The sequence below is a fragment of the Cucurbita pepo genome, chromosome 1 (assembly GCF_057944985.1).
Source record: "Cucurbita pepo subsp. pepo isolate OVF chromosome 1, ASM5794498v1, whole genome shotgun sequence".
NCBI lineage: Eukaryota > Viridiplantae > Streptophyta > Magnoliopsida > Cucurbitales > Cucurbitaceae > Cucurbita > Cucurbita pepo.
In genome coordinates this window covers 7,323,594-7,340,537 of record NC_141798.1, presented here as the reverse complement: position 1 = coordinate 7,340,537, position 16,944 = coordinate 7,323,594, and the positions used below count along the sequence as shown (strand labels likewise).

The window sequence follows — 16,944 nt, the reverse complement described above, 5'->3', positions numbered from 1 at the left end:
GAATTAAGAAAAGCGTAGCAAATTAATTAGCATATGAAAGTTTTGAATACTCCCACAAAGTAGTTCAAAAGGGAAAAAGAAAAAAGAGGTAAAATCATGGATATTGTACTTCAGCTTTCTTCTTATTAATATTAATCTAAATTGTCGAATTTTGATGTCATTATGAATATGTTGATATCATGTATTATGTTAATATGGGGTTGATGAACACTAACTAATATGAGGGATTCAATATAAAAGTTGAGTGTGAACTGAAAAAGAAAAAAGAAAAAAGAAAAAAAAGGTTAAGTGGGCGTTGAGTGACGTGAAGTGGCTCATTTAATCGCCTCATCTGCCTTCTTCATTGCCTGTCTCCTCCTCCTCCTCCTCCTCTTTATATCTCTCATCTTCTTCCTTCCTCTCTATTACATCTCATACTCTCTTCTTCATTTTTTTTTTTTTTTTTTTGGTCTCTACTCTGTTGTTCTGCTTTCCAAAATGCCTCCCATCTTGCCGGATTTCTCCACCTCCGTCAAGCTCAAGTATGTCAAGCTTGGGTATCAGTATCTGGTGAACCACATTATAACTCTCACCCTAATCCCTCTCATTATCGCTATTTTCCTTCAGGTTCTTCGAATGGGTCCTGATGAGATTCTCAACCTCTGGCGATCTCTCCACTTCGATCTCCTCCAAATCCTATGTTCCTCCTTCTTCATCATCTTCGTCGCTACTGTCTACTTCATGTCCAAGCCTCGAACCATCTACCTCGTTGATTACGCCTGCTTCAAGCCTCCCGTCACTTGCCGTGTCCCCTTCTCCACTTTCATGGAGCACTCCCGTCTCATCCTCACTAACAACCCCAAGAGCGTCGAGTTTCAGATGCGGATTCTCGAGCGCTCTGGCCTTGGCGAAGAGACCTGTTTGCCCCCTGCTATTCATTACATCCCCCCCAAACCAACCATGGAGGCCGCTAGAGGTGAGGCAGAACTTGTCATTTTCTCTGCCATGGATGCTCTGTTTCAGAAAACAGGGATGAAGCCCAAGGACATCGATATTCTTATTGTGAATTGCAGTTTGTTTTCGCCTACTCCGTCTCTGTCGGCTATGGTGATTAATAAATACAAACTAAGGAGTAATATCAAGAGCTTTAATTTGTCGGGTATGGGGTGTAGTGCGGGGCTGATTTCCATTGATTTAGCTCGCGATTTGCTTCAGGTGCATCCCAATTCCAACGCGGTGGTGGTTAGTACTGAAATCATTACCCCTAATTATTACAAAGGAAACGAGAGAGCCATGCTTCTCCCTAACTGCCTTTTCCGTATGGGTGGGGCCGCTATTCTCCTCTCTAACCGCCGCTCCGAGCGTCATCGAGCCAAGTACCGCTTGGTTCATGTGGTACGCACTCACAAAGGAGCCGACGACAAGGCCTACCGCTGCGTCTTCGAAGAGCAGGACAAAGAGGGGAAAGTCGGAATTTCGCTTTCCAAGGATCTCATGGCCATAGCCGGAGAGGCTTTGAAGTCAAACATCACCACCATCGGCCCACTCGTCCTCCCAGCTTCCGAGCAGCTACTCTTCCTTCTCACTCTCATCGGCCGGAAAATCGTGAACCCCAAATGGAAGCCCTACATCCCCGATTTCAAGCAGGCATTTGAGCACTTCTGCATCCACGCGGGTGGGCGAGCGGTGATCGATGAGCTGCAGAAGAATCTGCAGCTCTCAGCAGAGCACGTGGAGGCGTCGAGAATGACTCTCCACCGGTGGGGCAATACCTCGTCGTCTTCTCTCTGGTACGAATTGGCATACATCGAAGCAAAAGGAAGGATGAAGAAAGGCGATAGGATTTGGCAAATCGCATTTGGAAGTGGGTTCAAGTGCAACAGTGCGGTTTGGAAATGCAACAAAACCATCAAAACCCCATTGGATGGACCCTGGGCCGACTGCGTCCATAGGTATCCAGTTCACATCCCTGACGTAGTCAAGCTCTAAAAACCCCACAAATTTCAAAATAAAAAAAATTAAAACTAAAATAACACACAAATGAATAAAAACAAACCAACACACATGCAGCTGGGCTTCAACGTAATCTGCAGATATGCTTCCTTCGCGATGAAACTCTCATTTATCTGTGACTGTGACTATGACACCCTATATTTCCACTTTTCCTTCTCAATCCTTGATGGATTTGCATACATCAAATATTGTGTTGGTATTGAATTTAAGGTACAATTCCAAGTAGCTTTGTTTGTGACGCAATATCTACCCCTCAATAGTGTGCATACATATGAAAATATTATTATAATATATATTTCCTAACTAATATATTTTTCAAGATTAAGAATATCATATATTTCATAACTAATTCAAACTAGAATAAGTTGCATTAAATTGTTGGAACATTTCAAGAGTAGAAAACAAAAGAGTATAATGTTTGGTCTCCAGGAATTTGGGGCACGTAACATACACAAATTTATGCTTACATTTTTCATTAAAGATAGAGGGATGCATTAAAACATTATTGCAATAACTAGTATTAGCTTGAATTAAATAAACTTAAGACCATGTTTTAATTAAATAACTAGTTGGCGGTTAGCTTTGGTTTGTGTTTAGTGTAGTTGAGCTGAGGTTTGTCTGTCAGTCGGTCGGCAAGTTGGCAGCAAATGTAGATATCCATCCACAAGACAGATGAGTTATTTAATGTATAACCGCCAACTATAACCAAAAATAAGCTCAAATAACCTTGACTTTTATTCACACACATTTCTTTTCAAAATTACAATATTAATTAATTCATAACTTCTTCTGCCCAACTAGATTTTAGGGCCAAATTAATGATCACTTATTTTCCACAAACCTTTAATGTCATTATTTTTAAATACCAACTCGCATAAAACATGTATTTCTTTAATTAATCTATAACTAATGCTACTTAACAACTAACTAACTCAACTCAATTACCCAACTAATTAAGGAGCTGTCTCAATTAGCCACTGATTATTTGAATATCAACTCACATAAAACATGTATTAAGAATAATAATAATAATAATAAAAGAAGAACAAAAGAGTATAAGATTAAGATTACGTAAGTTTAGATAATATTGAGAAGTATTAAAATTGATTTATTAATTGAAATAACTTCAATGTTTAAGTAATTAAAGCAAGTTGTAAGGGTTAATGTGACGTGTATGAAATTGAAGCCTATGAGATGTGATGTGGTGGTCCACAAGAAAATGTTCCCAACTTTTGACCTCCAAATTTCTGGTCCCTCTCCCATCTTGCTGTTGATTTAGGGGGGAGGGATGAGTAAGTTTGGACCATCCATCAACGGCATCAGGTATGATAAGTTGGTAGGCATATGATATTGGAGTAAAGTAGGGGACCACATACGAATAAGACAATCTTGAAGATAAGATGACTAAGAAAATTTTAAAAGAAAGGAAAGTTATTACCTATATCAATAAAGCCATCACGTTTGAAGTGTTTTTGGTATAAGGGTAGATTAGAGATTTACCAAAACATATGCATTTATTCATAGACCAAACTGGGGTGAGTTATTTGACATTATATAACAATATTTATGAGAGTAGGTATTTTGTATTATTTGTGTGTGTGTATATATATGTTCCCAACCACCAAGGCTGAGGCGCGCGTTCCAATTGAAAAGGGCAGTGCTAGAGAGTTTAATTGCGAGGCTGGAAGAGGCAGCTATCCAGCCAACCATTGCATGTCTTTCACTGAATCTGCCCCATTTTGCCTGACGATATTCAGTTCTATATATCCCCTAATGTCTTTAATGTTCTCTCCATCTAGCTAACATGATGGTGCACAAGTTGAGGTATTCTCAAGAACACATCTTTTTTCAGTATATATATTATACTGCCCACCCAATTTAATTTTCAAACTTATTATTGATGGGTAGGGTGGGCAGTTATTCATTATTTCCTGTTCAACCCATTATTTTGTCACTCTAGTTTACTTCACCCTTGTAGGTCAGGGTTAGGTGAATCTCCTGCTTACATTTCAAACAAACGATTTAATAATTTATCTACTTATGCTTAATGAAATCAAACAAGATTTGGGTTTTATTCAGAATAGTGAATGGGCTTGAGCCCATCAATTTGAAAAATGGAAATGGATTTGGGTTTTATTCAGAATAGTGAATGGGCTTGAGCCCATCAATTTGAAAAATGGAAATGGATTTGGGTTTTATTCAGAATAGTGAATGGGCTTGAGCCCATCAATTTGAAAAATGGAAATGGATTTGGGTTTTATTCAGAATAGTGAATGGGCTTGAGCCCATCAATTTGAAAAATGGAAATGGATTTGGGTTTTATTCAGAATAGTGAATGGGCTTGAGCCCATCAATTTGAAAAATGGAAATGGATTTGGGTTTTATTCAGAATAGTGAATGGGCTTGAGCCCATCAATTTGAAAAATGGAAATGGATTTGGGTTTTATTCAGAATAGTGAATGGGCTTGAGCCCATCAATTTGAAAAATGGAAATGGATTTGGGTTTTATTCAGAATAGTGAATGGGCTTGAGCCCATCAATTTGAAAAATGGAAATGGATTTGGGTTTTATTCAGAATAGTGAATGGGCTTGAGCCCATCAATTTGAAAAATGGAAATGGATTTGGGTTTTATTCAGAATAGTGAATGGGCTTGAGCCCATCAATTTGAAAAATGGAAATGGATTTGGGTTTTATTCAGAATAGTGAATGGGCTTGAGCCCATCAATTTGAAAAATGGAAATGGATTTGGGTTTTATTCAGAATAGTGAATGGGCTTGAGCCCATCAATTTGAAAAATGGAAATGGATTTGGGTTTTATTCAGAATAGTGAATGGGCTTGAGCCCATCAATTTGAAAAATGGAAATGGATTTGGGTTTTATACTCCACTAACCCCGGGGGCATCGAAACGGGGATAGTGGCGCGCACCACTGGACAAACTGACTTCCGGAGAAGGAGAAGAAACACGGCGCTGGAGGTTGTGCGGTGATTGATGGAGGTTTCGCTACGCAGCTTGAGAAACACGGCGCTGTCATTGACGATCCACTTTGGAGCGCCGTTTGCCTCATCAGTGATCATGACCTGATCAAGAAGGTCATGTCCTTACCGTTTCTGTTTTTTTTTTTTTTGTTTCGGTGCATCACGTTCTCATCGGTGCTTATTGATTGGGTTAAATGCGCAGGTCCATTTGGAGTACTTGGAGGCAGGGATAAATATTTTGGTTTCTTCGTCTTACCAGGTTTGTAATGCTAATGGACTGAGCTTTCTTTATTCTTTTTTCGACTACATACGTGAAAAACTTTTGTCCATTGCACTCTGTGACGGCTTTTGCAGTACATTGTTTTTCCTTTTTTTAAAAAAAAAAATGTTTACTGTTGTTTATTTAAAACTTGGGGATTCAAAGTGGATATTTGAATGTGAATGCGGACCAAAGTGATCACTCCTCTTGAATTCAAATTTAAGTTCAAACTGAGCATTTCTATCCTGTCGTGAAACAATGAACTAAAATTGAACGGCTGTTGTACACTCACGAATGTGGAGAATTTCGATCAAGTTAATTGAATTTGATTAAAGTGCTTTCCATGGCATAGCATTTTTGGACATTCAAGGTGTTACAATTAGTGGAGTGGATCCAAATTATGCTACATGATGGATTATAACCGGTTGTTGCTAGAAGGGACATTCAATAGGCGTCAGTATTTAATATTTGGAAGGGTAATGTTTGTATGCTTACTGATTTCTAACCACATCGGCTTAGCTCAATTGTCAAAAGTGGAAGCTATGAACTAGGATATCTATTCTAAATGTATCACTACCTATCTAAGATATTAAATATTCAGAAAGTTTTCCAATGTTAAACGTTGTAGAATTAAGCGATCAGTTCATCTGATTGATTCAGTGACATTTAAACTGATATCTAGCTTGTCATGCTATATTGCCATCACAAGGTAAAAGAGATTGAAATTCAATTTTGCATAGCTTAGGATTTGTATAGGTCAATAAATTGAATCTATAAGCCCGTTTCAGTTTTCACAGCTTTATTATACCATATCAGAGTTCTCTATATTTTATTGACCCGAAATGAAATTCGACTGTGAAATATGACATAGTTTTGTGTCTTAAAATTTCTTAAGAATTCCAATAATCTTACGGAATAAGGATAGAAGTATCTTGCCTTGTTTTATTTCTTAATTTTTTTTTTATAGAAATTATTCCTTCTGTAAATCAGTATTCAAGCCAGTTAATTACTCTCTCACACATTTTATCCTATTACAGGCCACCATTCCTGGGTTTATATCATAGGAGCTGTCCATGGAAGAAGGGGAGTTGCTCTTAGAAAAGAGTGTTAAAATGGAAGCTCGTGATAGTTTTTGGGATTCTGTGAAGAGTATCCCTGGACATAATTACAATCGGGCTTTGTTGCAGCATCCATTGGAAGCTATGGTGCTTATCTGCTGATGGCTCAGAGTACAGGTGAATTATACATTTGAATATTGAAATAAATATGACTCTGACATTCTGAACTAAACATATCCCAGGTGTGAATGTGGATAAGTTGAAGGATTTTCATCGGCGCAGATTGCAGATTCTTGTTGATGCAAGCCCAGATTTGCTTGCATTTGAGACTATTCCCAATAAACTTGAAGCCCAGGTTTGTTTTATGCCAACTCCTCTTATATCATCTAAGTTGTGGCTTCATGATAGAATCACTCTTGCTGCCTCAGTGATACCACTGTAAATTATATTGTTATGTTTTGGTATGACTTATAGAGTATTTGAGAAAACAGTCTATGGTATATTTTATAAACTGTTCATCTCAATTTATGAGTTGTTCATTTCAAGGGATCAAGGTAATTTGACTACCATCATGGCATCAATGGGGGATGCATGCATCAGTAGGTCTTAGTTTATTGTGCTTAATTCTTGATCAAAATTCTTTTATAATAAAAATTTGAATCAAATCCTATTCAAACCCCTTAATTTAAGATTTTTCCCATTTTACACTTTCAGATATTATATTTTAATTCCTAAACCAGAATCCTGATTTAGTTGGTCTTTGTTATGAAATGGAAGAAAAATGTTGAATGTTTTTTATAATTGTCATGAGCATGTCGGACAATCGTTTCAATTGATTTTGCAATTTGTTTGGGTTTCTGTCCTCTTTGTGATCTTCTTTCCAACCCCCCACTCTGGTCTTAAAAAAAAAAAAAAAAAAGTAGGCCTGTGTGGAGTTGCTCGAAGAAGAAAACGTCCAAATTCCATCTTAGATCTGCTTTAGCTCCGTAGATGGCGAGAATGCACCGTCGGGAGAGAGCTTCGAGAAGTGCCTTCATGCCATTAATAAAAGTGACAAAGTAACTGTAGTTGGCATAAACTGTACACCTCCTCACTTTATTGAAGCTCCGATTTGTAAGTTCAAAGAGGTAGGAACTAAATCTCTTAGTGTTGATTTAATATTGTTGTGTTGGTCACTTGTTTTGAAACCGAAATGTTCACTTCAGTTAACCAACAAGCACATAGTTGTCTATCCCAATAGTGGCGAGGTATGGGATGGCAGAGCCAAGAAATGGCTGGTGAGTCAACTTAATTCTTCCCTACCCCACTCTGATATTTCATGGCTTGTGGGCCTACATTGCAATATTTCCATTACTAATTAGCGTTCTGGTTTTGGTAGCCATCAAATTGTTTTGTTGATGACAAATTTGAATCATTTAGTTCAAGATGGCGTGATTTGGGAGCAAAATTCATTGGAGGCTGTTGTCGTACGACACCGTCTACCATCCTAGCTATATCAAAGGTTTGGAAAGAAAGCTCCCATTAGTGACCGCCGTCTAATTTTTAACCTTTTTTGTTCTTTTGTAAACTACTAGATTGAGGTGTTATGGTTTGCATTCTGACATAATTTTTTCGGCTTATAGAATTTTACTGCATAAAACTCGGGTAGGCATTTTTACTTCTTCATGAAATTCAACTAAATTGAGGAAAAGAAAACTATTACATTTTCAGAACATATTTTATATTTTATTTCAAAGAATGATAAAAATCTTAGAGAATGGATCCATCAGGACAATGCAAACTTTGGATGCTGAGGCTGATCTTGGAAGTTTATAAGCAAGCAGGAACATAAAAACCAACAGAGTTCCAATCCCTTACTGGATTAGGAAATCTTCTCCTTTTTTTCTGGGAAAAGATAAAAAATGGAGGAACAGTCGTTTATCCTCAAAGTAGACTGAGAGGAAGAAGCCGAAAAGTATGGGATTAGACAGAAGGTAATGGATAATGCAATATTGGGATGGGGGCCCCTAAACAAGATCTCAACTTTTTGTCGAACCAAAAAAAGAAGTGTCCCTTTCTCAATTAGGGTGCCCCACAAATTTACGCAGCCAATCAGAGAACAACCCTTTGGATGAACTATAACCCCTCGACCAATGAAGAAGTGGATAAGACCCTTCTGTGGACCTACCCACTGCAAGTTCTTTTTCTATATTAAACAAGTGCACAAAAGTGCAATTCCTTCTCAGTCTAGACCCTTCTCTGTCGTGGATTTAGCTGGAAAAGCGCAGTCCGAGGGGCATTCCCCAGGTCCCTCCATGGTGTCTAGTTAAAATAGTTTCTCGTGAATATTTATAAAACAACAATGACGAACTAGTAGAAATTATCAGTACAGTGTCCCAATTTGAAGCCTGCAAGTTGTGTTTTTAATACAAACTCACATTTTTACCTGAGTTTCAGTGTATTGACTCTTTATCATTTCTGGTTATTTGAATTTTATGATGCCGAGGAAAAGCGTGCAGAAAACAGCAGAGGGAGGCAAGACCGCCAGACCCTGTGAAAGCTGTATCATCAAGCGGGCTCGGTGGTACTGCGCTGCCGACGATGCTTTTCTGTGCCAAGCTTGTGATGCTTCAGTTCACTCCGCCAACTCCTTGGCTCGTAGGCACGAGCGAGTTCGTCTTCCAACTGTCTCTTACAGACCCTCTTCAGACAACTCCTCTGCTGCTTCATGGCACCAAGGCTTCACCAGAAAGCCACGGTCACCTCGAATGGGAAAGACCGCTCCGATGAGGAAGCCATTTCCTCAGGTACCGGAGGTGAGTGCTAAAGAAGAAACGGAAGATCAAGAACAGCTCCTCCTTTATCGAGTTCCTGAATTGGGAACCGATTCAAAAGTTGGTAATTTGTTTAGTTTTGTTGGGGAAAAAGAAAACTCAAATGGGTATCTCTCGTACCATATGGATCCTGCTGAATTCGCGGCTGATGTTGAGAGTTTGTTGGGGAAGTCGCTTAATAATAAGTGCTTAGATATGGAAGAACTGGGGCTAGCGGCTTCCAAAGATCACTCAACGACAAAGGATGATTACTCTTTAAACAGCCACGAACTTATTAGGATTGAACAAGATGAGATAGAGAAATTGACTCCAATGCTCAGCGCAGAAGCCGATACAATGAGGGAGCCATTTGAACTGAACTTTATGGACTTCGGCAGAAATCCAACGACGTGCGGTGAGGAAAACAAGGTGATGATGGAAGTCAAGGAAGTGGTGAAGAAGGGTGAACTTGAGATGGAAGAGACAAAGATTGTTAACAACAAAAAGAAAGTATCATTGAGTTTAGATAGTGAAGCAGTGATAATGGCTTGGGGGAGCAGAGGAACTCCATGGATGTCCGATGATGGACCGAATCTCGACTTCAATTATCACTGGCTGGACTACATGGTTTGTTCCTTTACCTTCTTTTTCATGTCCAATGAAATTTTTAAGCTTATAATGTTTTGGTATTACAAAAGCTCTCTGAAAGTGAAGTATGTTTCTATGAAGGGTACGTGGGAAAGTGAATATTATTATCAGGCTTTCGGGGAGGTTAGCGGCGGAATCAGGCGACAAGCGGCAGCCGGAGTTGAAGGAGAGAGAGAAGCACGAGTGTCGAGATACAGAGAGAAGAGAAGGACGAGATTATTTGAAAAGAAAATAAGATATGAAGTCCGGAAGCTGAATGCAGAGAAGAGACCGAGAATGAAGGGGAGGTTTGTGAAGAGATCATCTTGCTTTGCGCCGCCACCTTTGCCTCTCTTTAATTAGTCATTAATCTTCAATCATTAATACAATAATCCACTTTTTCAAATTTATTTCATCAATTTTGGGCTGTTAGCGGTCCGCTAGCCCATCAATGCCCAGTAATATGGTCCACTGGTCTATCAATGGGCCTGTGGGCTAGTCCAGTAGTTCGTCAATGGGCTTATGGGCTGGTCAGTAGTCTTATCAATGGGTCAGGTACCCAAACTTTTTGTTCAATAGTTATGCTATTGTATTTAGTTTAAAAAAGAATATATATAAGGTAAGTCATACTCACACCTAACATTGTTTGGAACATAAATGGAGATGCTATCATCGATATTTAACGTTCCAACTAATATTAATTAAATTTGCATACCTACCCATCCTATCTCATAAATACATGTGGACAACATATACAAAATTCAGTGATATTGATGGCATTGTTGGTTATAAAGGAGAAGAATGGTGAAGTTGATAATTTTGTATACTCAAAATGAAATAAGGGAAGAAAGAAAATGTGGAAAAAGAGAGAGAGAGAGAGAGAGGGTGAAGTTGATTCCAAAATCCAAATTGGAAGCAGACAAAGAAAGCAGGGCGCTAAGTGCATAAATAATTTGCAGCTTTTCTCAACTTCTTCGCCGCGCAATACGCGGCGCATTCTCATGTCTCGGTTTCTCTGTTTTGTTTTATTATTGCATTCTTCTTCTTCAATTCTTCTTCTTCAATTCTTCTTCTTCTTCAATTCTTCTTCTTCTTCTGGAGGAACCATTTTCAAGTTCTACTGCTTCCTACTTCTTCCTACTGCTTATGCCTCTTACCTGTTTTTCCTCTTCATGATCTTTCTTTTTTTATTTTGGGTCAATTATTTTTGGAATCAAATCTTGTATTTTTGTTGGGCGGGGGAAGATGAATGATTGAGTGAAACTGGAATTCCGAACCAGAGGCGTCTCATTAGTGTGGGTTGGGCCAGTTGATTCGGCGCGGAAGGCCCTGTAGGCCCAACTAGGAGACAGCTCCAGGCTCCGGCTACCAGCGGAAGTCGACGAAGAATAATAATAAACAGGCATTTCTGCAATGACAGATCATTCAGATTCGACATTGAAACCTCCAAATTTTTGTACATACACACAGGACCGACCTTCTGGCCTGTGGCCTCTGGGTTTTTGCAGTCCGAAATTTGGGTAGAGGATAAAAACCCAGAAAAACATGAAAAAAGAAATCACTGCTCACTCACTACACTACACATTGCTGTCTGTACTCTAATGAATTAAAAAGAAGAAATTATAAATTTCATATGTAACAAAGTGAAGTACCAAAATAACCCCGGTTTTCTCTAGCAAGAAAAAAGAAAGAAAAAAAGAAGCAAAAAAATGAAGAGAAAAACGGGGGTATTTTGGATGAAGAAAAGTTATGACAAGAAAAGGGAAGGGTGTAAAAATGAATTACTAATTCTGCTAATTATGAAGAGGATCCGGACAACTGGGTATTCTCCGTTTGCTGTCTTCGAATCCTTCATCGTGGCGGTGTCGATCGAAGGCCTTTCCCTTGAAGTATTTTCGGAGAAGTTCGCTTTCGGCGTTGGCGTTGTGTTTTTGGTCGACAGTGAGTGTTTTGTCCGCCGTGTGCGACGGCGGCGGCGGAGGAAAAATCCGTGAAGCTTTAGCTTGGCAGTGAGAGCAAACCCAAATCTGTGACACCCAGAGGATGAAAATTAGCAGGGCAAAAGAAGAGGAGGAGGAGGAGGAGGAAGTGGCGATTCTTCTGGTACACATGGCTGCCCGGCGGCGGGAAGAAAACGCCGACATAAAGAAAAACAAAACTAGAACAAAAATTGATGAAACTTGACTTCAATAGCTCTCAAATCCCTCCTCTATCTGGGTCGACATGTATGAAAGTCATAGCTAAAAAAACAGAGCTACTCGTGTGTCTCTGGGATGGATTTGAGGGTTAGCTTTGAGATATAAGAACAAAGAAAGGAAAAGACGGCTATAATGGGACTCAGAGAGAAGAGAGGAAGAGGGACGACAGTGGGCCACGTGATGAAGGGATAGCAGGCTGAATGAAATGAAACGAAATGAAATGGTCCACCTTCATATATTATGATAATGGGAAGAAGTTAGGTTTGACTCCTGTTTGTTTCACCACCACCATTCATTGCTTCAATTTCCTCACTCTACACCTTAACAAATGACAACATAACCAAGAGAAAAACAGTGTGTAAATTTAGCATGGTTTTGCGCCCCGTATTTCAAAATCTAAACTCTACATGTCGGTGCTCTGTTTTTTTTTTATTTATTTATATGACTTTAAGATTCCAATAACGTGAAACATTGAAGCCACGTACGGTTTTGCCATTGGACGCCTCGACTCATTAGGCGACAATACGGGAGAGAGCTCTTTGATTTTTTGATGATACAACACTCATGTGAGTTCTTCGGGAGCTCCCAATTGGTGTCTCATTTCTACCAAACATTTTGTTTTTAACTTATGGCCTATAAACAACATTATAATACTGAAGCTTTTCGTACTCTTTGATAATATCAATATAAGATTGCAACTAACCCAGACTTTGTAAAGCTATTTTTCAAAATTCTTCATAATATTTGGGTATCTTTTAAAATTACTTTTGTAGAAAGGGGTTATTCAACATCTTCCACTTCTCCATATGGGCCACATAAAAGTGGTATTCTCAGATTTTCAAAAACAACTTTGAATGGGTAATTATTATATAACTTCTAGGTTTTGGGAAAAAAGAAAAACCTTTGAACACCCTAGTAGTCTGCGTCATTGTTATGTCGATAAGCTGTGTAGAATAGCAGACTGGAATGAAGAGAGTTAAAGGATAATTAATTACGCATGCGTTGTGTTAATTACCATCTACTTTTTAAACGACAGGTTAATATTAAATTGTTTATTGGGTTACGTAAAGACATGGACTCCTGAGTCCAGACTCCAAAGGAAAAAGAAAAGAAAAGAAAAGAAGAGGGGACATGGGCACCGTTGGATTGGAAACGAAACATTTCTACTCCATGGCAGAGAGGGAGAGTAGGCATGAGATAAATAAAAGAGTAATGAAGGGATACCCCCACGCAGAACAGAACATCCAAAAGGAAAGGGCCCCCCATTTATCAATTTCAGAAAGCCTATCTTGAATTCTGAGAGCCCCATGCAGGCATTAAAGTTGAGCAACCTTTGCTTCCTATTTGGACTTTGTACTCTTCTTCTGTCCAATGACCTTTAATCCTCTTGGGGTGTCTTTTATGACCTTTGCCTTTTTCCTTTTGGCCCATTGGCCTCTCATCGCTCCCCCTTTTCCCCTTCACATCTCTGCCTCCTCCTCCTCCTCCTTCTTCTTCTTCTTCTTCTGCCTTCTCCAAACCTTTTCCCCTCTCGCTCACTACTGATACTAAAAGGAAAAAGGGAAATGAATCAGTCAATATTGGAATTCAACTTCTTCCGACTTGACAGCTTCTAAAATTCCAAATGCTTTGTTCACTTTCTTTTCCTATTTACATGGAATTACATATACAAGCTTTGTTTTCTCTATACTGAAACAAAACATTGCCTCTGACTCCAAAAAGTAGCAAACTGACTGAAATATTCTTTGCTTAAATCTGAATCAACATATTCCCTCCAACCACCACCAACAAAGTAGTAGCCTCTCCTTTGGCAATCAATATATGACAGTCCACTATAGTTGTCTTGCAATGTAAAAAACGATAGAATTCGTTGATAGACTATAATCTTCGAAATTTGGCTTAATTTCCAAAAGCACCTATCGTATTCAAAAGCTCTCAGGAACACCATCAATTAACACACGGCCTGATCATAATTCATAATACAGCAATAGCGCTGTATCATTATATCATTGGAGACGCAATGCTCACAAATTCAATTAAAGCAACAGCAGAGATCAAAATCATTATATACCCAGGAGCGGAGATGATATGGTGGATTTTAAGCAGACGTTGCCATTCTGGCTTCCCGACCACTGAGTTTGTACGACTTTCGTTAGAGGATAACTTCGCCTCTGTAACCTTTGTCAAGTACGTGCTATAGTAGATTTTTCAGAAGCATAGCTGCAACCACAAACTAAGCCCCCCATCAATCCAATTACCTTTCTGCAGTGTTTTACTGAAGTTCCGTGCATAAATCGCTCCCTGGTACTGAGTAGATACGCATTATTTAATTGTATCCGTACCTGCAATTATTCAAGCCTCTACAACCAGAGAAGTCATCCTGAAGGAAGAATTAAATACAAAATCGAACTTCTTCATGAGTTGGTTGAAGTTTGTACTCAACGACTGACTTCAATGGTGCACCCAAAAGATTCTAAACTCTTAGGGAGGTTTTGATTTCCAGAATCGTGGTTGACAACGTCACCAGGATGAAATAAAACGAACTATGCACCAGACATGATTTTTTCAAAGAGAGAAGGATCTTCCAAAAGATATGCACACTGTAGCACCCATAAATAGTTATTCACTTGCGAGGAGAAATCACCCATTACATTTCGGATAGCAACATCAGAATCTTACGCAAAACAGGTACTGTTGGTCATTTCATCTTGATACTTGGGTGCCTCGTATCAGGTACGAATTAGTGAAACTGATGCCAAGCCCGTTTCTAAGGCATAAATTACTGATTGCTGATGAAACTCAAAATTAATAGGACACATATTGGAAGTTCAAACCGAGACTGATTTTGTACACATTTAGTAACAAGCAATTGATTAAATTAACACTTCGGCCAGGTAAACTAAACGGAAATTTATTATACTTAAGAGGGTGCCATATCAGACGGAAGAATTTATCATCACCCCCCAAAAATTTCAATATGGAAGATTCCTTTATTACTTGATATAAAATCTTCGAATTTATTCAAGTTTGAGCATCGTCGCTAACCCCTGGTTAGACATGTATAGTAGTTTAAGGAAGATGGAAGGACTAACTTGTACATGCACACAGAAATTGAGGACAAAAAGAGGGGACATTTATCCTTTAATATCACTCTTCTAATCACGTGATACTGTCAAGGCCATTGACCTCTTTAGCCAAGGCAGTTGGGTCACATACTCACCTATGAGACAGCGGGTGGGGGGCGGAATCTTTCTGTACAACACTTGAACAGAGAAGCAACTAAAGAAGACAAATAATAGGCAATTGAAACACTTTTGCTTAGCTAAAATGTATGTGTAACTTTAATGTGAACTTTCTGCAGAACCCTAGACTTTTTTGTATCAATGAAGCCTGTTTATTTTATTGAGACACTTTTTCTCCATCCAAAGCCGGAGTATTATGGTTGTTCATTTGTAGAAAGATTATATCTTTTACCTTCTATCAACAGCAGCACCTAGATCCAAAAGGATCGACCCAATGGATTCAGGGGTTCTAGTCCCGGGGTTCTAGCCCAAAGATGTACCCATTATTCATAGAAAATATTCATTTTGAACCTAAATTCATGAAGGACTCACCACTACGTTGGTGCTCTTCCCTTTCCCAAAAGTGGAATTTCTTGGTACCAAACCAATCGCCTAACTAAAGAAGATGTCAAATCCCACAATTTTTCATTTTCGAAGTAATGAGAGAACTTATTCTTTCCCCACATCCTTTTAACTTTACGAGTGGCTTTGGAGATAATTTCTTTTCATTCTCTTAAGAAAGAAGACGACGATGTAATGAAACTAGTGTGACTCGTATAATGAGTATGGTCCACCTTAATTTTAGCACAAACAATTCAAAAAACTTACAAACATTTTCTTTTCTGAGTATTGTGAAAACTAAGATCCTGGTGGAAGATGTTGGATTTAACATGCTATTCTTCATACCCACGAAAAAAAGTTGAGGAAAGAAAAAGGAATTCCATGGGAAGCCATAAACATTAACAAGGATAGAGAAAGATGAAAGCGAATTACCATCGGTAGTAAGTTTTTTTTTTTCTTTTTCTTTTTTCCTGCTTCGAATTGGTACAAAGTGAATTATTCAAGCAATCTTTTCATCGATCAGAGAGAAAGGATTAGTAAGTTCTAAGCTTTTGGAAAATGATGCCAATAAGTATGTATGTTTTCTCCTGATCGTTTCTCTCTGATCTATGAGCTTCAATTGAGTGTTAAAAAGCTGATCTTTGTGTCCATTTACTTCTATAAGAAATAACTTGATTGATTGGGGAAGAGATATTTTTTTACAAAAACTAAAGGACTAAGAGGAAATTATCAATCCATCTAGAAGCGTCCGAAGTGACCTAACTTTCACGCCTCCACCAAAATCCTCATCAACAAAAATGCTCTTATTCCTCTCTTTCATTGGAGCATCCCAAAAATTGTGAAACTTGGTGTTATCTAACTCGGTCTCACTTTGTTTCTAAAACAAGAGCCCACATCAAGGAGCTGAAAGAACAGCCTCCAAAATCCTGAAACATCACTCAACTAAGACCATACTTTTAAAAGTTCGTCCAAAAGTGTCATAAGTCGTCCAACTAAGATCATATTCACAGATATTGGCACATAAAAAAATTCAGCCCCGAGTGTGAGAGTGTTGGTGATGTATATACAAGGGCCAAAGACCATTATTATCTTATATCAGTATACGTACAAGGATAAAAGAAGCAAGATCATTAATAATTACGAACAACGATAAACAGAGATCTTCAAAGAGTAAAGTGGTAAGAAAACATTTGTTAAGAAGTGTCTGAACAGAAAAGATTGGGCCTAGTTTGCTACACCAACACGCCACTTGCTTAAACACAAGAGATAGTATAAACGAGACTCCAGCATTCAAATGTTGTCTCTACCATTTAAATTATGTAGTCATATATTGCAGAGAAGCTAGTTATAAAATGAAGATTTCTATCACTGTAGTTTTTCTAGTTTTCTCGCTATTTCAAAGTCAGCTAATCCGAAT

At 38.6% G+C, this 16,944-nt stretch overlaps 3 protein-coding genes across 3 annotated transcripts; all 3 read left to right on the top strand.

Moving 5' to 3' along the window:
* Positions 1-409: 409 nt before the first annotated feature.
* On the top strand, positions 410-2,295 carry LOC111787789 (3-ketoacyl-CoA synthase 5). The gene has a single exon (XM_023667843.2). The coding sequence runs from the start codon at positions 478-480 to the stop codon at positions 1,966-1,968; it is 1,491 nt and encodes a 496-aa protein (XP_023523611.2). The 5' UTR covers positions 410-477; the 3' UTR covers positions 1,969-2,295.
* Positions 2,296-4,934: 2,639 nt separating this feature from the next.
* On the top strand, positions 4,935-7,893 carry LOC111805589 (homocysteine S-methyltransferase 1; the record flags this gene model as incomplete). The annotated part of the gene is given in 8 exon segments (XM_023690716.2): positions 4,935-5,084; positions 5,173-5,229; positions 6,267-6,405; positions 6,408-6,464; positions 6,530-6,642; positions 7,211-7,414; positions 7,493-7,564; positions 7,666-7,893. Coding segments are annotated over 8 exon segments (939 nt in total), but the record flags the coding sequence as incomplete, so codon positions are not given.
* On the top strand, positions 7,772-10,341 carry LOC147793817 (zinc finger protein CONSTANS-LIKE 16-like). Its single transcript, XM_023690757.2, has 2 exons — positions 7,772-9,706; positions 9,809-10,341. The coding sequence occupies exons 1-2, from the start codon at positions 8,762-8,764 to the stop codon at positions 10,067-10,069; spliced, it is 1,206 nt and encodes a 401-aa protein (XP_023546525.1). The 5' UTR covers positions 7,772-8,761; the 3' UTR covers positions 10,070-10,341.
* Positions 10,342-16,944: the final 6,603 nt, after the last annotated feature.